Genomic DNA, 21,997 nt, shown 5'->3' with positions numbered 1-21,997 from the left:
TTACCCTGACAGCTGTCAGGCGAAAATATTCGGTTTTATTTCAATATGTATACACTATGTAATTGTATATTGAAGGTCTGTGTCTCCAATAGACTCTTTGAACTAAAATACAAGCGCACACGCACAGTTGCAAACCTATTCGAGCTGAGGAAGCTAATGCTAAATAATTAATGAATCTTGTAATCGATGAGAGATGTCAAAGATTGCTAGGTAGGCTAAATGCAAGCCCAACTACGACTTTCTCTAAATTCAGTACTAAATAGTTTACAGCACTTTACGTACTGTCAAGACAAACAGTAAAATGTAGGCTTATTATAAATAACATACTCAAATGTAGTTTTAATATCAAAAGCCTGACCGTGAACTTTGAGATGTTGATGACAAAAATATCAGATCCTACGCATTGGCGTAGCCAGGGGCCATCCACATTTTTCGTAGATCTGCGTGCATGAGCGCAAGTATAATATTTTGTGGTAGATTTATTTGACTTGGTATTTTTCTTGGCACTTTGCGCGATTTATTGTCATTCTACTTCTTGCTTTTAATATGGGTCCCTCCTTCTGAAAATTAACAATTAAAAATGCTGATAATTTACTGAGTCGAGTGTATCTATATTGGCAATTATGAGAGAACGTGTCGTCCGACATGCGACTTTGCGTCAGCACTCGCTGAAAGATCTTCGGCCATGAAAACTTTGCACAAATTGATAGACACAAGATCACTGAAATCTTCGATATTGATATGTCCAATCACCGATTAATGGTGATCCTGGCCCAATGAGCCAAACGGTATACAGAGGCGACCCACATAGGTCATGTACACAGATTTTTCTAGACATTATTGTTATCGATTTCGATGCGTAGTACTATAAGTCCTATTTTCACCATTACCTAATCTGGCGACCAAAAAAATTGATATCAACATTAAAGTGGCCCGCGGAATGGTTCGTAAATCTCATGAGGCCATTTGGCCGAAAAGGTTGGCCACCCCTGCTCTAAATGGACCACAGCTAAATGGCCCAGCTCAAACCACATGTCTATACTTTACTTTAATAAGACATGGATAATTTTGGTACAGACAATACTACTCATCGGAATCTATAAGTTACAACATACATTGATATATCCTAAAACAATGTCAAGCACAGGAAAAACCGATTAAAATTACATGCACACGAGATATGATATGAGATCAAACACTCTTTACAGATGGATGGCTGAGTTCCTAACAAGCATACAGATTTCCCAAAATAACTAAACAATGCACAATACTACTAAGTGCCTATCCTAATATATAATATCTTGTTCACAGCATTATCAGTTTCATTAAAATCACATCAAGAAGCTATTTGGCAGTTTGGGGCATTGAAAACTTGACTTGGCTCCTTCCTGAAAGTAGCAAGGGGATTTAGTTTACGTTTTCACACATACGCATTCAAGAGACAACTTTGATTCCTTTTATCCAAGTGAGAGATCAAAATTGCATCAAGAAGCGAATGATGTTTTCTTGAAATTACATCAACAGTTATCGTTCAGATGTATGACTGAGTAATATCTCCCTTCAACACCCAGCATTACCCGTAATGCGGCATTAGATAAGCAGCACCCAAACACGGAGGCCTGCATTTTGTTTAAGAAGATAAATAGGCATTGGGCATACTTTTGATATGGGGATATCAAATTGGTAGATCTCATAACATCAATGCATGCTTATGATTAGGGCAGGCTGGATTTCATATCGCAACATGCCTGATAACTTGAAAATCTGCAATCTGATCACTGATGCGAATATTTTTGTTATGTTCAGAACGCTGTCACCTGTAAGTATTACTATTGATGCCATTATTAATAACATGATACGGTTGACGAGATTCACTAATACCATCCTAATCTCATCTTGATATAACTGATCTGGCCAGTTCGGGTTGCATCATGCTAGAAAATGCGGGAACCTTGGAAATTAAAAGTTTAATAGTTCTATACAATTTGCATACTAAACTGACGCCTAAAAGTACAGCAGCACTGTGCTAGATTAGCATTTTGAGATGCATCATGTTGTACACATCTATCTGGCGCACTCATTTGAAAACGTGCAATTCTGGTCATTGTGCTACGTTTTTTTTTTATGCACAAATTTGCGCAGAACTCCCTTGCTGTGTCAAACCATGTCTCATCTCCTAATTGCTTAGTTGATGTGCAGTCAGGTAACACAGGTATAGAATCATAAAAGTTATTGGATAGCGTTCCTATCATGTAACAGGATTTAGCGTTTTCCATTTTGATTGAGCCTGTCTGCATAAAGATTAGTCACGATTGGAGCATCATTGCTGCAATGGCGCCAGAAACGCAAACAGTGTATAACCCAGCATTAAAACGGTAATTTTTGCGTTTGTACCAGTGCGTAATAAAACGATAAGAAATCTACGGAAAGGTAAGGCTCACTATTAGCACAATTCAGTGCTTTTATAGGTTTCAGCCGAAATATACTTTGGTCGGCCGATTTAGTTTCGAAGACGTGTCTTTCACGGTCTATTTTTAGGCGGTTGATCAACCGAATTGACCGACAACAGTTGGACCTGCGACAGACGTTCGGTCAAATCTGGTCCACTACAGTATCACATACATCCAGGTCATCCACGGGACCCAAACATTTCCGTTTCCTACCCCTTTCCGGGTAACTTTTGCGCTGATTAAACAGATTTTTATATCTTTGCATTCTCCATCTTGAAGCGACGCACGCGTTTTCATACATGGAGTATAGCAGTCATCACTGCCGGTTTTTTACTTATTGAAACACAGTACTATCACAGACAATTCACAAGCAGATTAGATAAAAAAAATCACCAATTCAATCGCTTATTTCTATACAACATCGGTTACGAATCCATTTTTTTAGCTAAATAAAAAAACGTATATATAGAAAATGACCAAGTACAAACCGTTCCACTTAAACCTTACCGCCAACTGTTCCAACGTCATCTTGTCCTTGACATTTTTCTGCTCTGTATCTTCGTCCGACACATCGCCCATCTCCACCTAAACGTTCAACATGATACGCTTGCAAATTAGAAATCGCAATCGTTCACTGGGCCGTTAAGATATTTGACAACAGCTTTTTGATAGGACGCGGGGTGTGATGTAATTTCAGGGGGCATATTCGTCGTTAACCCCTCAAGTCGATACCTCACAGGGGGAAGTGTCACATCGGTTTATTACTATTCGGGTGTTTTGCGTTGGCGAGTTGAATTTAGGCACGGCATAGAAAATTCACGACCAACCCTGATACTGTTTTTAGTAAACCAAACGATTGGCTCCACAGGACATACCTGCGCTGTGTAGCTATAATTCTAATTCTAATCTAATTTGGAAAAGCTGGAAATTTCGTAGATGTCCAAGTCCTACTCTTCTTTGAACGTCTCTGCCTGTAGTCAACAGATCCAAATCCGCACAGTGTCAGCACATGCGACATTCGCACGACGGCGTTCAACGGCCAACATATTTCATCACCAAGTCGCGCCCTCTCACCTCTTGTATCTCTGAATCCTGCAGCATTTGCCTCACGTCCAACCGAATCATGTGTTGCGGCGTGTCCTCCCAAGACAGCGCCATCTTCTGGAGTTCGTCCAACGCCCGTCTGTGGATGTTGCGTTTCGAGCAAACGTGAACGTCGCCCAGGATTTCAGCGACGTAGACCTGATATGGATTAAGATGTAAAAGTAACACCATAAATTTCTTCAGTGCTAGTAGACCTAGTAATTTCCACGTGAAAGTTCGGTAGTTTCAAAAATTAGACTTGGTCAAGGAGTCACACACTTATAGCAGGTACTTGGATGTGGCTACTAGGGATGGTGAGAACCCCTGAAAGGTTCAGGTTCGTGTGAACGCGAACCTTTTTGAAAGGTTCTGTTTGAACGGGAAAGTGAACCTAGGACGTCATACTGCTAATTCCAATCCTACATTTCAGTGAAGTGATATATTAATGTACATGTACAATGTACAATGTACATGTTACCTACCACGACTCAGACCACATTATACCACAAAGCTGAAGTACACGCTGACTTTTTAAACGTGACCAAATGTATCAACTGGAGCATTCAAGCGCTATTATAATCCCGTAAAATCAATATATTCCGTCGCTTCGACAGCAATTTCGATGACTTGCAAGGGAATATACTATTGGTCACTATTGCTACATTGATATTGAGCAGAGTGTGGAACAGGTTTCTACACTTGCTACCGATATTACCCCATGAACAAATTATTCAGTAGCCAACACCTCAATCGTACGAATATGACATATCAAATCAAGATGGATCCCGTAAGTGTGCTAGATTTTTTTACATTAGACAACGATGTGTGCATTATGCCAATTAATTTCATTGAATAAGCATCATTCGTTGACTACATGTAGTGTGTTTTGTTCTTGATGTTGTGTGATTGCGGGTCAAGCTCACAGCAGAGCCACTAAATATTCACGAACGGAAAGCTGAATTTTCGAGTTATTGTAACAAAGAAATTACATTTTTCTAGATTGGCGAGGTGCATGCTCGATAGTGTTGCAATTTTTATGCTGCCAGCGGCATGCATAGAGTGGACGAAGTTGAAACGCAAGGAATTCCAATCAAAGAAGTTCTGACATAAAAAAAATGTAATAAATGAAAAAGGTTCACAGTGCAGAACCTATCAAGGTTCGTTCGTGAACGCGAACCTCTAAATTTCTGAGGTTCACACACAGAACCCGAACGTGAACCTCGCGTTCATACCATTCCTAGTGGCTACTCTTGAAATTGCATGATGTATCTTCGCGACGTACGCAAAATGACACTACAAAGAGATATCTTCGAGAATATAATCAGTCACCGTGATGCAGGGGCTATATTACGCGGTTCTTATGACAATTCAACTCATAACAGTGAGTCCAACTTATCCAAAACGACTTTCTACTTGCAAAACATCAAAGTGAGAAAAGTAAGTGGTCGCCAGAAAAGCAAAACTACTTCGTCACTGACCATCTTTAACCAAAAGCAATGTGCCTCGACCAAGCCTCGACGTTTAAAGCATGACAAGTGAATGGGAAAGAGCCTCATTTTACAACGAATTCAGTTCTAATAAACAACCCTAAAAACATGCCTCAAAGAAATTCTTCTTAGCCACCGTCCACAGATCACCAAAGTGCGAGACTTGATCGTGGATGGAGTCAACGATGACGAAGCTGAAATACCCGTCTTCCAGCGTTTTCTTGAACGCTTTGAACAGGCTGTTTCGGTAGCTCGTCTCCATAGCGGCGTCGTACTCGTATTCATGAACCTGGAAACGGTGTCGGCCGAAATAAGTCTCGTTACAGTAGTCAAAATGTCATCCCGGCATAACAGCGAGTTTCATAACATTAGAGGTAGTCAACGTAGTCGGCTTTGTTAAAGGTAAGGCGGTAGATTTCTACTCAATTACAAGTAGAAGCAGCTGCTCGGAGTGGAAGTGCAAAATGGTGATGTGAAAAGTATGGGGGCAAGATGTTTCTACAAGGAGATTTGGTCGATGGGACGTGTACTTTTAGCAATTAATCAGACAAGGCTACTTTCGAACCTGCAGGGTGCCGTTATGCGACTAACGTAACACCTTTTTTCGAACAATCCTACTTTTTTTAATGGATTTTGGAAGTCATCAAAATTTTGTGAATATTTTGGGCGATTTCAGCGCAACCTTATTATTCAGAAAGCTGTAAACCAGAAGAAGGCACGCAGATCAATGTCCTTGCCGTAAAACGCAGCCAGACGCTACTCTAAGCATTGTGGTGATGAGATGCTTCAGCCAAGAACAACAAGCTGCGTACCTAAGCAGATTTTCAATGTGAAGCTTATTTTGCCGACAGAGTGTAAAGATATATTTGTCGGCACTGTATGTTACGATTGTTGCAGTATCTTAATCGAAAAATATTTCAATAAAAATGATGACGATGTTCAGTTTTTCTCAGTCACTTCGACAGCTATTACTATAGCGATTGTGAAAGGTATCGTATCAATACATGCACAATCTCAATATTGATGATGTAGTATGCAATTATCGAGCATTCGGAAAAATTTCGTAGTCGTACAAAACATCGCCACTCTCGGTGGTAGAACCGCACACCCACCTTTTTCTTCACCAACTTATTGGTGTCGACATCTCTCTCAAACCTCTCATTCTCGACCATGAAATAATCGTCCAGACCCAACACACGCGGAGTGACACCTCTCGCGGTTTCGTGATCCTAAATATCAAGTGATAGCCGAGTGCAAGTCATTACGAGCGTCGTAAAGCAAGCTTTACCCGTATCAGCTTGGCGATGTGCGATTTGCCGCTGCCAGGCAAGCCTCTGAGTATGATGACAATCTGTTAAAAGAGCACAGTAATGAGTGAGTGTCGTATGCAAAACAGAAGCCGTAAACGCACCCGTTTGGGTCTCTGCTGCCGGGCAGGGTCGTTCAGCAAGTCTTCTATTCTGACGCAGACCGGCTCCAACTTCGGTCTGGGTGCCGGCGGCCGTGGCTTGCTGAAAGAAGGCGATACCGACTCTACATATTTGAGATTTTGAATCATCTATGCTACTATAAGGACGGTCACACTTTGGAGATTGCGTCGGTAATGCTGGATACAGGCGGTGGTCGGCTTCAGCCAGTTTGCACCGGTTCTATACAACTGTCTCGCAAAATTTTTAACTTGGCGGGCGCATGAACCGTGGGTCCCAGTAGATAACTGAGCCAACACTACCACTAAATTATATCATTTACAAAACGAAATGCATTTGAACAAACTAGGCAAGTCTGAACGTGAACCTCCTTGGAGTTGGGTTCTGTTCTCATTAGCTATCATTCTGCTGCAGAGGATGACCGCTGAGTGCCTGCTAGCATGGTCGGAAGGGAAGGCGGAAACCATTCAGAAACACAGTACTGAAAATCAGAGGATAGGAGTAAATCCAAAGAATCTTTGACATACCTCTCTCCCGAGGGGCTCGTGAAACGTCGCCTGCCCCGCACCGGGCTCCGTCTGTTCCACCCTGGCGACCTGTCGCGGCCCCGTCTCGGGCTCATAGAGCGGCTGCGGCTTCGAAAACGTCTTTCGCGACTCCTGTGATTTGAAAATTTTCATCACTTTTGGAAAGACATTATTATGCACTACGATACTGCAGGTACAAGTCTAGACTTTGCATATACCAGTCCCGGGTAGCACAATAATTTCTTTTGAAACGACAGCGCCTAGCGCAAAAGTTTGAGATGCCCCATTTCAAAGTGTCGCTATACCGTAGGTCCAAACAAAAAGCGAAAGTTCTACGTTTGACAGTGCACCTTAATGACTACTAGTTGAAAACAATCCCACCAGCCACCAATTCGCTGTTAGGAATATATCTTTAGAATATAACGTGCTGCAACCCTGGTTTGGTGACGCCGCATAATATTGTGAATTGTGATTGCCAGTCAATTCCCACCTAGGAAAATTACGATGACGTATCTTCAAGAATAGCAGCACACGCGCAATGCTACCAAATTACAAATCATTCAGGTGGAATTAGGAGCTGAGCTGTAGGCGCAACTACCTGCCAATGTGTACGCTTGTGATGTCGTTTCTGTAGCAACTCGCAATCAAACTCCCGATCCCTTATTGAAATCTAACCCAGCAAACCTAACATCATCTCGAACGGAAACATAAGGTGCTGGCCGTAAGTAGCGATGCTGACCAATTTTTAGAGGTGGGCCGCGGAAAATTTTCAAACCAGAAATTGCACCGCAACCTTAGCAAGGTTGAGAACCACTGTCCTAGTCCCTACCCAAGCCAACCCACCCTAACCATAACACAAGGTAACCTATCTCATTCACCCAACTGGTATCTCGGTAAGATTGCAGATGGGCTTGGATTCTTACCCACGGCCATACGCGATAATTATCAACGTCAGTCGTTATTTACCACCTAAAAATTTACCAGTCTTCCACACATCTCATCTTGAAAAGAAACAGGCTCAGCTTACCTTCGTCTTACCGGGCTTCTGGATCTCGGCGTTCCACCTTCCGGCTTCCACTCGTTTCGGTCTCTCTGCAACATCACATTCGGCTGATTGAAGATGAACAGGGTCAGAGCGCCGTACAGCGCGGTATAACATTCTTAGATATTAATGTTCCAAGAGACTGGACGTTACAGGCGGGGGGGGGCATTACAATTCGAGTGATCCACAAAAACACTTCGGCGTTGAAAGTTCACATCCACAGTCCAGACTTGAAACATTTTTCATTGCTCGAAAGTCACCACCGTTGAGCTCTCCGACGCCTAGAGTTTGATTCTTCAATTTCGAATCTACGAATGACTTGGGTTGGCCAAAATTGAGCAACTGAATAATTCGATTCCGAGTCGAATTGAGAATACAAGAACCGCCTATTACGACATCATGACAGGAATAATGACTAGAAAAATTCTAACTTCATTCTTCTTTGCGGCTACAAGGAAACCAATGCAATGTAATTACGGGAATAACCGTAGCCTAATGCAACACGTTTTCAGAAGTCGAGTTACGGCCAACCAGGGTTTCAAGGCCCTAAGGTGTGAATAAAGTATCGAGCCTATATTTTTCGCATGAATATTACTATCACTGTGAAAGTGTAGATTTTCGTGACTTGAAAAAATCCACGCCTATTTAAATAGGGTTACCATATCTTGGAATCGGGAGAGGACATTTTTTGAAAATTTTCAAACTTGAAATACCGGAGAAAAATCTTGAAAAAATACTAAATTTTTCCCACTTCGCGGTCGGCTGACTAAAAAAAAAGGTCAACTTTCTCGCTCAAAATACAGCTTTTTTCTTTTTCATTATCAGTTGGTTGACTGAAAAAGAAAAAAAAGGTAAACTTTCCGGCTCAGCTCCCGAGATACCCGGAGCGTTACTTCGTTGCTGGTTTACGGTATCTCAGTCGAATTTGACCGTGAATGTGACCAAAACTCTCAAAAAAGAGGACAAACTCTCAAAAAGGAGGACACTTAGGCGTCCTCGGATCTCGGAACTCAAATCGACGTGCCTCGAGTGTTTTATATTTTTTTTAGTGTGCTGCCAAAAGCTAAACAAGTTTGAGTTGCGAATTTCAGGTCAGAGTCAAAGTTTACAGGGTCGCGAAAATACATATGACCATCACACTCACGATATCCCGTCCTCTCCTCCTGGGCGGGCTCTTCAGCCTGTTCTCCCTTTCGTTCAGCATCCTCTCCCTGTCCTTCAACTCCCTTTCCATCCTCCTCAGCCTCTCCAAACTCCTCTCCCTGTCTCTCCTCTCCTCCTCGCGCTCCCTCGACCGCCTGCCGCGTTCCAGCGAGCTCCGTCTGCGCTCGACTGAGTTTCGTTTCCTCTCCACAGAATCGCGTTCTCGATTCAGCAGCACCATATGCTTTTTCAGGGCTTCATAATTATTAACGGCTTCGTCCGCACATATCACCGGGCTGTCCGGGTCAAAGTGGACCGGCGGCTCTGGTCTCGGCGGCGGTCTCCGGTCATCGAACCGCGGCGGCATGCCGTGCCGGTGGTCCATCATGTGCGGGGGTTCGCGGCGGGGGTCGTGCGGCGGAAATCGGTCGTCCATCATGCGGCCCCGGTCGTCATCCCGGTACATCGGGTCTCTGCCGCGGCGGAATTCAGGAGGGGTTCGTCTGCCGGGGTCGTTGCCTCCTTCGTCCTTTTTTATACCTTTTAAAACATATACAATGAGCGGATTCTCGTTTTGTGCAGAGGCGGCATTGTCGATTTTTTTGGGACTCGACTTGATTCGAGTCATTTTTTCAAAAATAAAAAGTGACCAGACTTGAGTCAATTTGTGTATTGACTCGACTTCTACTCGAGTCATTAATTACTATGAATGTGAGGCATTCTACTTCCCCCGAGCTGAGTTTAAACAAGTGGGTTGAAAATGACTGAGCTCAAAACTGAACAGTGTACACAATGACTTGGACTCGAGTCACAACACTCTGACTCGGACTGCTTTGACCGCATCAGGCGAAAATTCGCAAAATGAAGCAGCAACACTCACCATGGCTGTAATCGATGGTCTCCACGATTTTCTGTGCTTGCACTATCGGCTTCTGAAATCGACGAAACATATTGGTTATGTAGCTGCTAGTTCGATTATGTCGCGTTTTCTTTCAATTTCATACAAAATATTGAAGTTTGGACTCATATTGCGCAGCGAAAAACTTGGGTAAACGACTTACGTTAAATCTTGCTGAATTGTATTTCGGGAATCGTGCGATTTCGTTTTGGCCATGTGTAGGCGATATCGACATGAATTCTTCAGTAAGATATTCAAAGTTTGATTATATTGCCGAAATCCAGGATACAACAAACCGAAAACGATTTAGATTGGCTAAACTTTTCGGCGCGTAAATAACATCAAACTATAGATAACTAACCTATTAATGGATAGATGGATTGTTTATTGAATTTGCCTCACCAAGAAGACAAGAAAAAGCAATATTTTCAACCGAACCGAACAATCGGAGTGCCGTAGTTGTAGTACAACGATCATAGCATTAATGCAATGACCTATTGCTAGCTCTGATTGTTCGAAACAATAACAACTTTGAACTCTATCCGTAAGTTAGTTATCCATAAACATAATCAGACGGCTTTTTCAACACTTCACCAGCGAACCCAAAGTAAATAGCAGCGTTAACATCGGCAAAATCTTACCGCTAGCGCCTCCATCAACTCAGCCTGCCTTCTCGCGTCCTCAATCTTTCTCATCTCCTCCCTTTCTCTCATCTCCTGGATCTCTTGCATCAGCAGCTCCCTCTCCAGGTATGATTCCCGCAACAGGGGGTCCAACAGCGGGTCCCTCCTCGGCAGCAGCGGTTCTCTCAGGCCCTCCATGGCCGGTTCCAAAAGCTCGCGTCCCCGCAACGGGTCGTTCATTATCCGGGCCGGTCCCATCTAGAAATCGGAAGATATTCACCGTCACGTCGAAACGAAGGGTGAACCGCAAAGGTGGTTACAGTAGCCAGCGTTGATACTCAAGCAGAAGAAGCGCTCTAAATTTCTACTCAAACAGACGTTATAGCGATCTCCAAAACATGAAAAAAAACTTATGAACTACTTCAAGTGCAAGTCGAAGACAAAAGCCTGAAAGGTACTGTAGTAAATAGTTTCAAAAAGCTGATTTGATTGAGGCTTCGCAATACTTTTAACAGCATTATTGGACTAGCAGGATGTATCTCCGCGACTAACGCAAACGACACTACTGGCTCAGTTATGACCAGGGGTCAACAACACACGGCCGAGGAGGTCATATTTTGCCGCCCGCCCATTTTAGATTACCGAAGAACGCCATGTAAACATTATTAAATGCTGAATTTGATTTCAGTTCCAAAATGTCGTTATTGTTTCAACATAAGCTATTCTCCTGCGCCCAACATCACCACCACTCACTAGCTGAAACGGTTTTGGCGATACGCAACAGCATTCAGAGCGAGAATCGGCCGATACGAATGGGCATATTGCCTTGACGTGCAATGGCCCAGACAGTGCCAAAACCGAAACGCTTAGAAAAGGGTTTAGGGATTCCGCATAAGATCAAGCTTTACGAGGAGATAGTCTTTCAACTAGTACCGTGTCTCGCTAGCCCCAATATTGATTCTGTAGTCGCTGCTAAGTTGTTTTACAGGTATTGTGCGTAGCTCATGATTGTGATATTCTTATTGAATATTTCATTTCGTTAATATAATATTGAGTCTTTTGTGGTAACCATGCCCGTCCCCCATGCTAGAGAGCACAGGGTTCTACGTAAAGATTTAAAAACGTTGTTGCTGTGACTTATTTTGGCACGATATTGCAATCTTGCGGCCTTTACGAAATTTGAAAAGTGGCCCGCGACAAACATAATGGACACTGGTGTACGTGAGCAAAACCTGCTTGGAAATGGAACATCATGACATACGTCTCACTCGAAAACCAGACAGCCACTTGAGCAATCGTACACTTCTCAAAACCAAAGTTCACTCAAACACATCCTCGCAAGATGCACTCGGCTGAACATTGTGCCACAAAATTGTAACGCAAGGACCATCGGGAAAAGATAACATACATATTCGCCCAAAATAGAATTTTCCTTGCGAACGCCGGCCGGTCTCTCAGGAGCAGGCTCATCTCCCAGCAGGCCGACGTCGCTACGCCGCCTCAAAGTGACTCCGTCGTATCCTGAGGCAAATAAAATACAAATTTCAGAACAAAACACAATCTTCTACACTCACGGTAGGCGTCCAACTTCATGCAGCAGACAGGCCTAAGCCACCGCACTGTAGTGTGGGGATGACTCGAGTCATTGCCCTAAATTAGCCCGACTCTACATAGACTCGACGTATGAAACGCATGTAATGCCTTATGACTCGGACACAAATTTACAAGTCATCAAATATTCTAACTTGCACATTAAAAACAAACGATACAACCTTGAAATAGTTAACTTGACATGAATAGAGTCAAAATTCGCAGTGACAAGAAGTGAGCGGAATGTGCTGACTTGATCCCAACGCTGCCGTAGGACTGCTCAAAACGAGTACCGTGGTGATTCAAAGTAACAAGATTCGGTCAAGTCGAGTACAAATCATTATGACATTATAACAACAACGAATTTCCAAGTTCTAACGTGAGAACAAAAATGATGGCAGTCACGCGTCCATCGTCATTCAAATATATTTCATATTTCTTGACAATGGCCATTCCGTAGTGGACCCATGGCCATTATGACACCCAATCCTTACAACAGATATGTCGTGCCTTATACATTTAGCTTTCTGATGCAGCTAACCTAGGTTTTGAGGCTCTGACAGCTGAAATGAATTATCCAAACCATGTTTCACTTTCATGAACATATCGCTCTTGCTATAAAAGCATATATTTTCGCAATTCGTAAAAGATTGAATCTCACTGCGTGGCTCGAATCATTATTATTGACACGGGTTTCGGATTCGATAACTCTGCAACAGCACTGCACATTTCGAGAAAATTACCTCGAGCAAGCGGGGCACGCTCCTGTGATAAAAAGGCGGCCTCCTCCCCTTCAACGGAGTGAGTGTTGGACGTAGTTCGTTTTCTTGCGGTTTCCGGCTGCTCCCTGGAAAAGTATTGCTCATTTTCGTGGCAGCACAACTTTATAACCAAGTCTGAACCCGAAAAATCGTGTTTTGTTACAATGCAAATTACGTGGGCAGTGATTTCGATTGTTACATCATACTTTGCCCATTAGTTTTGCCTTGGAAATCCGTTTAAATTCATTTAGCGTGACGTTAACTCTCGGTAACAGACACCCGAAATGTCTTAGATTAGGACGTTGTATATTATTGCCCTTGCTGTTTTTGCGGCATATACACCAACCCATTATTTACATGCACACGATCTGTGCATATGCATACCATCAATGCATGATGCAGAAATAGACTTCTAAGGCTTTCAAAGTCTTGCAACACCCCTCCATGTTATCGATGAGACGCTGAGCCCTAAGCGGGGAAGCCATGGATATCACTGTTACTCATCTGGTCTTTGGTCTGGCCCGGCCAGGGATAGAACCCACAACCTACCAATGAAAGCCGGACGCTTCACCATTACGATATCTTGTCCGTTAAAGTTGAAATGTACAAATTCTAAGCGGCAATAATTTCAAAATACTTACTTGCTAGCTTCGTCTTGCCCGGCGGAAGAGCTCTTGATGGACTTCACGGCGGAAAGTAAATTTTCAACGTCCAGATTGCTCAGTTCTTTCGCTTTCTGCATTATCGCGTTCGTGTCCATAGCCGGCTTCGCGGCCGCCGTCTCTTCACCCGCCGGGGGCCGAGGCTCTTCGAACCCGCGTCTGGCGGCTTGTTCACGGAAATAACCCGGTTCGAATCGTTCACGAGGTAATGGTGGCCGCGGCGGGGGCGGCCTACGGTAGGGGTCCATCAAGTCGGCTTCGTCAAACGGAAAGTCATCTTCGAAGTAGCGCGGCCGGCCTGCAGGCGGGTAATCCCCGCTTCTCGGGTGGTATGGTGCCCTGCCTCGATCAGGACCAGACCCTCTACCTCTGCCAGGCGGTCTATCAAAACTCGGACCAAAATTTCGGTGGGGATCGGACCCTCTCCCTCGGCCATGCGGCCTATCGAAATTTGGGTCTAAATTTTGGTCGTGGTAGGGACCGGCCCCTCTCCCTCGACCAGGCGGTCTGTGTAAAATCGGGTCTGAGTTTCTGTCGGCACCGGCCCCTCTTTCTCGGCTAGGTGGTCTGTCAAAATTCGGTTCAAAATTAGGGTCTGGACCGGACCCTCTCCCTCTGCCTACAGGTCTGTGTAAATTCGGGTCGGAATTTCTGTCGGGGCCGGACCCTCTCACTCTCCCCTCGTCGGGACGGGACCCTCTTCCTCGGCCGGGCATCCTGTCCGAATCATAATCCAAGTCGCGATCGAACGGTCTGCCCCGCTCGGGCGGTCTATCCACGGGGAGTCCACTTCCACGGCCTGGAGGTCTCTCTGGGACGGACCCTCTTCCACGGCCTGGCGGTCTGTCTGGGACGGACCCTCTTCCACGGCCTGGCGGTCTGTCTGGGACGGACCCTCTTCCACGGCCTGGCGGTCTGTCTGGGACGGACCCTCTACCACGGCCAGTGCCCCTACCTCTACCGCGACCTCGTTGATTGTCTGTGAAAAATAGGTAGAATATGGACAAACAGTCTTGAATTAGGAACAGAAATGCCTAATAGGTCCAGGAAAAATTGAGAGTCCGAATAATTCGTTTTATGACAGGGGTTCCCAACCTTTTTATTCTAATTCCCCACTTACGATTTATTCCGAGCCTTCATTCCCCACCTAAAATCTCTGTATCCATATCTGCCCTTCATAGTACTACCTCCAATAAAATTGTGCAAGACTTTGCTTAGTAGTAGTTAAGGAATTGATCAGCACACAATAAAATTAACGCGGCGGTGATCTGGTAACCGTGAACGCACCTCCGTAAATATACGTATCCACCCCGGCGCGCAGCCAACAGAAAAATAGGAGGGGTTGAAAATTTTCCAAATGTTGCGGGGCTGCATCAATTTACAAACGTAAATGCCGAATAATACTTGGGTCAGATAAACTGCTTGATGTTGACGATATATATATAAGCCGCCGTAAACTACAGCACTTTCGCACAATACCAAAATAGCTTGAAATAACATTAATATGTAATCTCATTGGTACTGAGTCCGGATGTGCTATCAATTAGCGAGTCCGCGATCTCCCTTGAATACATGTTCAGTCCTATGAGCTCTTATTACAACGAATCAGAATTTTTCTACCGCCGCGTTTCGTGACCGATGATGGTGCACAAATGAATAAAAACATTTCTGGAGGTCACGTGTCGCTATCCAGGCGATTCTCGCTAATTGGAGGCACTGATAATATGAATCGCTGAATTGCAAATGAGCTATGAAATATTTGGTCGGCATTTCAAAACGACATTTAATAAAGGAGAATATTACTGTAAAGATTTTTCAAAAGTTAGTCGATATTCCCCACCGAGAAATCCCGAAATTCCACACCGTTTGGGACCCACTGTTTTATGATGACTAGAGCTACATCTGGAAACCTGTCATTATAATAGAAGTAAAAAACTCTCATAGCTTTACTTTGACACATTGGAATTGAGCCAAATTTGATGTGCAGCGTTTTTTTTATGGCAACCTTACAATTTTATCAAATAGCCAGTAACATTTGAAGAAAAACGGTATTTTTGAACAACCCTAGTGATCACGGCACACGCTCACACTATATAGAGCAGTGGTTCTTAACCTTTTTTCTCCCAGCGCCCCCTTTCAAAAATTATCGTGCTCCAGCGCCCCCCCCCCCCAACTTCATATTGCAAAGAATGTAATAAAGACAATGAGTAAAAGGGAGGGCCGTAACAGCACTTCGTTAACCCACCTAAAAACGATTGCCTTCCGCACCCATAGCGTGATAAACCGAACTTCTGAGGGCTTCGCCCCCACGAACCCCATATCGTGATTTTGATGACCAGCAAAGTTTGTGTGGCCTGGTCGCCCTAGGTACCAAAATTTTCCATAATGCATGAATGAATAGGTGGTAATTACATATATAAATCGCTATAAACTTTTTATCCTGTCAGCCCACGTAATCAGATTTACCAGTAGCACTGAGTGAGCTGTTGTATAGGAAAATAAAGGGCACGTAATTAATAATTAAACACATTCGGGCGTGCCCGCAGGTACAATTATTCATTACCAGGGCCGTAACAGCACTTCGTCAGCCCCCCCCCCCCCCCAACAAAAAACGTTGGTCCTGGGCCCCCGTCGGGTGATAAACCAAACTTCCGGGGGACTTCACTCCCAGACCCCCATTAGGCTGTCCGCTATTTGCTGATAGCCTATTAGGTATCTACATTGGGTGTCCATTTACTGAGGCAGCTATTCGCGCGAAGTGCGAAAAATTTCACTAATTAATGATTGAATTGGTCAATATCATCGGGAATTGCATGTAAATTGAGATCAATTTTTATCCTCTCTCTGCTCACGTAAACACATTTACCGGTAGAGCTGAGTGAGGTCCAATGTTCCCTCTAAGCTGCGCACGTGCGCAGTGCTGACACGGTATCTGCACACAGAAAATCTACGTTGCGCACAACAAATCCGGAGTTATTACCTTTTTTTAGTCGTTACGCACTGTTGTCCAAGGGTCAGCGCAGTAAGTTGTTGAGTGTGCGCAGACTCATCAAAACTTAAAGCGAACATTGTGAGGTTTCTTGGAAACTGTAGGGCCCGTTACTAATAATTAAACATATTCGGGCGGGCGAACCCGTTGGTATGACTTCGTTGCATGATGTTATTTCGTGACCCCCTGTCTGCAATATCAAAAAAATATAGAATCGCTCAACGGGGATATCGCCCAACATGAATATCCCTGTCGCCCAATCGTACTAAACTAAAAGACGTACACGATTTCAGATTGGTATTTCTTCACTGACATATAATTTTTCCCTGTAGGGTTCAGATTGCTAAGACAGGAACATTCGGTGTCAGTCATTTAGGCGCCCATGGACAATTAAACCTATATGTATTTTGAAGGCTATATGTAACAAAGTTTTCGGTGTTAATTTGCTCTGAATACTCATTAAGGATATGTCCTATCACCAAATCATCTCTACTGCGAAGCCATTTTTCTCCAGCGGCCCCCTGAGCCCAGCGCCCCCCATATCGCCCCCTGAGCGTTTCCGCCCCCCTTCAAGATCGCCAGCGCCCCCTGGGGGGCGCTGGGGGCAAGGTTAAGAACCACTGATATAGAGCTTTCTACTCTGCAATCTGAAATGCCTAACATTCACCATTGTTTTTCTTCTTGCTTTCATCCGCAGCGTGGTCGTCGGTGAGATGAGAGAAGTCGTCCGTGAAATAATGAGAGTAATCGTCCTCGGGCTTGACTCCCTTTTCTTCCTCTTTCGTTTCGTCTTTCGCGTCCTTTTCCTTTGCGTCGGAATCGGCCGCTTCGTTACCGCCATTTTTGTCGTCTTTCTTTGGCTTTTCTGAAGAAAGAAACAGTTTGAAAACATCGCGTCCTTGCAAGGCACTGAATTAAATACGGGTGGCACGCGACTGACCTTGATTTTCCGAAGGAACAAAAAACCCGTCCGTTTCCGGTATCGAATCTTCCGCGAAGTCTTGCGACGGTTTCGCCGCCGTGCCTTCGTCAACGGCTCCTGCCAATTGAACACGACGTTTAGACCTCAGATTTTGAGATAGTTTTCTACAACGAGCGTTCGTACGGCTTAAACTTACGGTTTTTCGTGACCTGTCCACTCTGACTTGGTTCAAATTCCCGGTTTTCAACAGCCAGTTCGTGACGACTTTTCTGTCGATCTGCCAAATTCTTCATTTTAGTTGTACGTTTTTTCCAATAATTTGAGAAATCAAACATCAAATTTCAAATTGATTTAGAAATTTGGAACGCATTTCTGTATTGTGACAGGGCTCATTGTCGAGCTTGGATTTACAGGATTGTTGCACCAAACTGTTCCAAGACGTTTGGAACAAAATTTGTCAGATTTCGACTGTGGCGACATTGAGAAGTATAACAGAGGTCATAGAAGACAGCAAAGTCGCAGTCTTCCAAAAGAAACTGAACAAACAAAATCTCTTGGTGTTTTACAGGACTTGGTCTTGCAGAAACTTCAATAGAACCATGTACACTGTACTTAGGGCTCTTCAAAAATGACTTTTTTCTCAAATCGCACTGGCTACTTGATAAAATTGTTAGGTTATCTCATTCAAGCCTACACACCAAATTTGGTTCAATTCCAACCAGTAGCCGCATTGCTACAGGAGAAGAAAGTTTCTATTTATTATATAAAAATAAATAACAAAAAATTTGAAAATTTTCTGTTCACCCTATGAAAGTGTTAGGTTGTCTATAGAAACGATGTTCACCAAATTTGGTGGAATTTCAACCAGTACAAGCGGAGTTGTTGCCGTCGAAAAATTTGGATTTGAATAAAATAGTATTTACGGTGGGCACCACTATAATAAATCATTAAAGAATTGGTCACCGTAAATACTATTTTATTCATAATCCAAATTTTTCGACAGCGATAACTTCGCTTCCACTGGTTGGAATTTAACCAAATTTGGTGAACATCGTTTCTATAGACAACCCAACAGTTTCATGGGGTGAACAGAAAATTTTCAAACTTTCTTCTCCTGTAGCAATGCGGCTACTGGTTGGAATTGAACCAAATTTGGTGCGTAGGTTTAAATTAGGTAACCTAACAATTTTATCAAGTAGCCAGTGCGATTTGAGAAAAAAGTCATTTTTGAAGAGCCCTACTATACATGTACACTGCACAGCAACAGCATGCGAAATATGAAAAAGGTAGCAGCAAGTTTCTCATTTAATCGAACTTTCCAACATTGCTTCAACGTTGCAGTTGCACACATTTGTCGTGATTACATTTTGGGTTAATTTTGATATCCGACAGTTCATCAGTACGCAAAATTCGTTTGGAAATTAAACCCGTCTGCAAGTTAATCAAGCCTGAGAACCACCGGTATAAATTGATAGAAATCATGATAATACTCAAAACAAGGAACAGCATGCAACGCCCTCGATGACATCTGACACACCACACGTCGTTTTACCATCGACAAACCACCCCAAGGCTTGGTTCCAATAAATGACCGCAGGTATCTCTTGGTGTTCTGAGACACAGAAGCAGTAGACCTCCATACCTGCTGAATTTGAATCTTCTACAATATCCATAGCATCGTTTCCGTTGCTAGAATCGCCGTCGTGGTTTCCTCTTGGCTGTTGGGGGGAGTCAAATTTTGCCGGCTCCCTTCTCGTCGAGTCGTATTTCGGCGAGTCAAATCTCGACAAGTTGTCTTGCCGATTGGGAAAACGAGGTCCCGATCCTAACAGGGGTGGTCTGACAGGAGTAGGTGCTCTGGGCCTCGCACCTCTGCCACCGAAGTTAGATTTGGTGGGATCCGCGCGACCAAATTGACTTTGTCCTTTCGCTTCATTATTTTGATTACCAGACGCATCACTCGACAGAGACATGAGTTTTGCGTTTAACCCCAGAAGGGGCCGGGGTCCTCTGGGACGGACACCCAACAACGGCGCGGCCGCTCTGGGCGCCCGCGGTCTCGTCTGAAGCAGCGGCCTGGGCGGTCTATCTTGGCCGAAAGGTCTCGGACCGCGAAACCGATTATTGGCGCCGGGGCCTCCCAGGAGAGGCCGTGGTTGAGGAAATCGGTGACGTGGTCCAGGCGCTCTGTGTGTGGGGAAAGCGTTCGACCCCTGGCCGGGTAACAGACTCAGAGAATCGTCCCAGCCCTGGCGTTGGCCGCCTGTTTCCGTGAATCCCTGACAATCCTGACGAGCAAACAGGTAAGTTAGAAACACAATGAATATTTGGTTAGGCGGACATCGGTGGGAGACTGGATCAGTGCTCTTCAACTGGGTGCACCTCAGGGTGTACCAAAATTTTTCATGGTTGTACCACTTCCATGGGGTGTATAAGGGTGTAACAGATACCGAGACATATTGCAATTTGCAACTAATGATGACCTTTTTAGGCATCAAAACGCTTGATAGGATGAAATGACATAATATTAGAACTGGTCAAGAGTGACGACTATGGCGAAAGTGACAAAATTATAGCATAAGGTCAAAAATGTTTCTAAATATTATACAAGCCGCATTGTCTTGGTGTAGTAGATGTTGCACTGTCTGAACTTCTCATTTCACAAATTTTAGCCTACTGATACGTTATACTATCAACTCAAATTATTAGGTTGACATGTTCTGATGATCAACATGCCTTGAAAACCGTAAAAATTTAGGTACGTCTCAATTCATTTCGTGGCGATAGTGTTTTGGTAACCTAGCAAAAGTGTTAACTTTTATCAGACAGCTTCCCACACAGAGTTAATTTTACATTACTCCTGCAAAGGGGCGTACAACTTCCTGTGTCAACGCGAACAGAATGCACCACATTGAAGAGCACAGGCCCGGACAACACTTCAATTTCACAGAACACGATCCTAACGTGGCAAGAGCACTTCCTAGTCTGAGTCATCAGCATGAAATAGAAGATGCATGCAAAAAGTTGAGTCTAAATTGCATTCACATTGCAAAACGTACGACCTTATATCGATAGTCATAATAAGCAGTTTGAAAATAGAATAAATATACTTTGTGCGTCTAGCTTCTGCCGAATTGACCGCAGTTCCGGTCAGGCGTTCTTATTCGCTACAGTAATATGCCGAGAAACCGTTTTAACCCTCCAGAAATAGGTTGTCGATAAGAGCGTTCCTGTATTTCAGCCGAAATACTTCTGATATTTTTGACCAACCTTCAAGGACTACGAAAACTATATACACAATGCTCATGGGAGCTAGCACTGTCGATTATTCAGCCTTGCAGAAAAATCAAAGATCAATACATTCTCGGGCAATCCCCAGAGTGCTCAAAATTCGATGGTAGGCGGCTTATGCAGGAAACGCTGCTAGTGTTCCGGTCGACACACACGCCTGCAGCAGCAGTGACTAGCGTCCCCCTCAAGCTATACCGATCCGATATAACAATAAGGGAGATGTGGCAATAAAGTAGCTGAATTAAGTTGACAATGATCAGGGGCACGTTATTCTGCACAATTCTAGTAATATCTTTTGCGAGGTGCATCTTCACGACTAACAACACTACAATCAAGTGTGACTTTCAAAAATATACTCAGTTAGGCCTACGGACTAACGTGAACAACTGAACATATCCCGAAACTATTTGATGTACCTTAGAAAACCCAAAATGGAATATTTTAGTCAGGGCTCAAATAATATCAAGTAGAAGCAGAATTAGTGTTGAAACATAATCACTAGCTGAAGTAGTGCGAGTATGATAAATTTGTGAGCACTCCGAGAAACTGGGAAACTTCGCTACTGAGTACCTCTAGATCAGGGGCGAACAACTTCTCAGGTCGGCGGGCCTGATATGGGGAAAATTAACTACTTTTCTGGCCAGATTACATAATCGATACATTAATTGCATATTTATCCACCTATGCAAGGAATAATCGTATTTATTGCAAGCTTCAAGTTTAAATTATAGTCACCAAAAATAGTATTTAATAAATGTATCACCCTAATGTAATTCAATATCTGTTGAAGTCAATCCGACAGTGGTCGGTCAAAGTTGTCACCAAGTTCTTTAAACTGGCTTCATGTCGGATGCAAAAATTCTTAGCAAAGACTGCATGTGAAAATCAGTTATACTGGAGCGCAGCCTTGTCTTGTTAATGTTCATGGTCGAAAATGTTTGCTCGCAAATGTTTCATGACCATCGTTCACAGGTTGGCAAACTTGGATTCATCCTGCGACTCGTATCATTTGTCAATACTTTCAGATTTAATTTCACTTCAAGAGTAGAAAGTATCCTTGGCTGCTCCAAGTCCCATCGCGGGCAAGGTTCGGCACGCGGGC

General features: G+C 43.8%; 2 protein-coding genes across 4 annotated transcripts in view; one reads left to right on the top strand and one right to left on the bottom strand.

The window, feature by feature from the left end:
- Window positions 1-21,997, top strand: part of LOC145445220 (cytochrome b5-like) — a 392,395-nt gene that overhangs the window by 199,979 nt on the left and 170,419 nt on the right. The gene's annotated exons all lie outside the window — the stretch shown is intronic.
- Window positions 1-21,997, bottom strand: part of LOC145445412 (uncharacterized) — a 28,490-nt gene that overhangs the window by 1,814 nt on the left and 4,679 nt on the right. Inside the window, exons 8-25 of one of the 3 annotated variants that reach the window (XM_080323605.1) lie at window positions 19,247-19,883; window positions 17,801-17,881; window positions 17,623-17,721; window positions 17,350-17,547; window positions 13,673-14,672; window positions 13,014-13,117; window positions 12,089-12,201; window positions 10,699-10,938; window positions 10,040-10,091; window positions 9,161-9,699; window positions 8,002-8,084; window positions 6,975-7,106; window positions 6,432-6,531; window positions 6,309-6,371; window positions 6,133-6,249; window positions 5,133-5,309; window positions 3,525-3,692; window positions 2,958-3,035 (exon numbers count right to left, since the gene is read on the bottom strand). In XM_080323605.1, the coding sequence (XP_080179731.1) occupies window positions 2,958-3,035; window positions 3,525-3,692; window positions 5,133-5,309; window positions 6,133-6,249; window positions 6,309-6,371; window positions 6,432-6,531; window positions 6,975-7,106; window positions 8,002-8,084; window positions 9,161-9,699; window positions 10,040-10,091; window positions 10,699-10,938; window positions 12,089-12,201; window positions 13,014-13,117; window positions 13,673-14,672; window positions 17,350-17,547; window positions 17,623-17,721; window positions 17,801-17,881; window positions 19,247-19,883 (3,981 nt within the window). Of the gene's footprint in view, window positions 1-2,957; window positions 3,036-3,524; window positions 3,693-5,132; window positions 5,310-6,132; window positions 6,250-6,308; window positions 6,372-6,431; window positions 6,532-6,974; window positions 7,107-8,001; window positions 8,085-9,160; window positions 9,700-10,039; window positions 10,092-10,698; window positions 10,939-12,088; window positions 12,202-13,013; window positions 13,118-13,672; window positions 14,673-17,349; window positions 17,548-17,622; window positions 17,722-17,800; window positions 17,882-19,246; window positions 19,893-21,997 lie in introns of all 3 variants that reach the window. The other 2 variants (XM_080323604.1, XM_080323606.1) reach the window with 2 other exon arrangements.

The sequence above is a fragment of the Botryllus schlosseri genome, chromosome 8, assembly GCF_051294905.1.
Source record: "Botryllus schlosseri isolate E-star chromosome 8, Bs_hap1, whole genome shotgun sequence".
NCBI classification, from domain to species: domain Eukaryota; kingdom Metazoa; phylum Chordata; class Ascidiacea; order Stolidobranchia; family Styelidae; genus Botryllus; species Botryllus schlosseri.
Note: the sequence above shows the minus strand (reverse complement) of the source record. Positions and strands in the feature narration are given on the sequence as shown.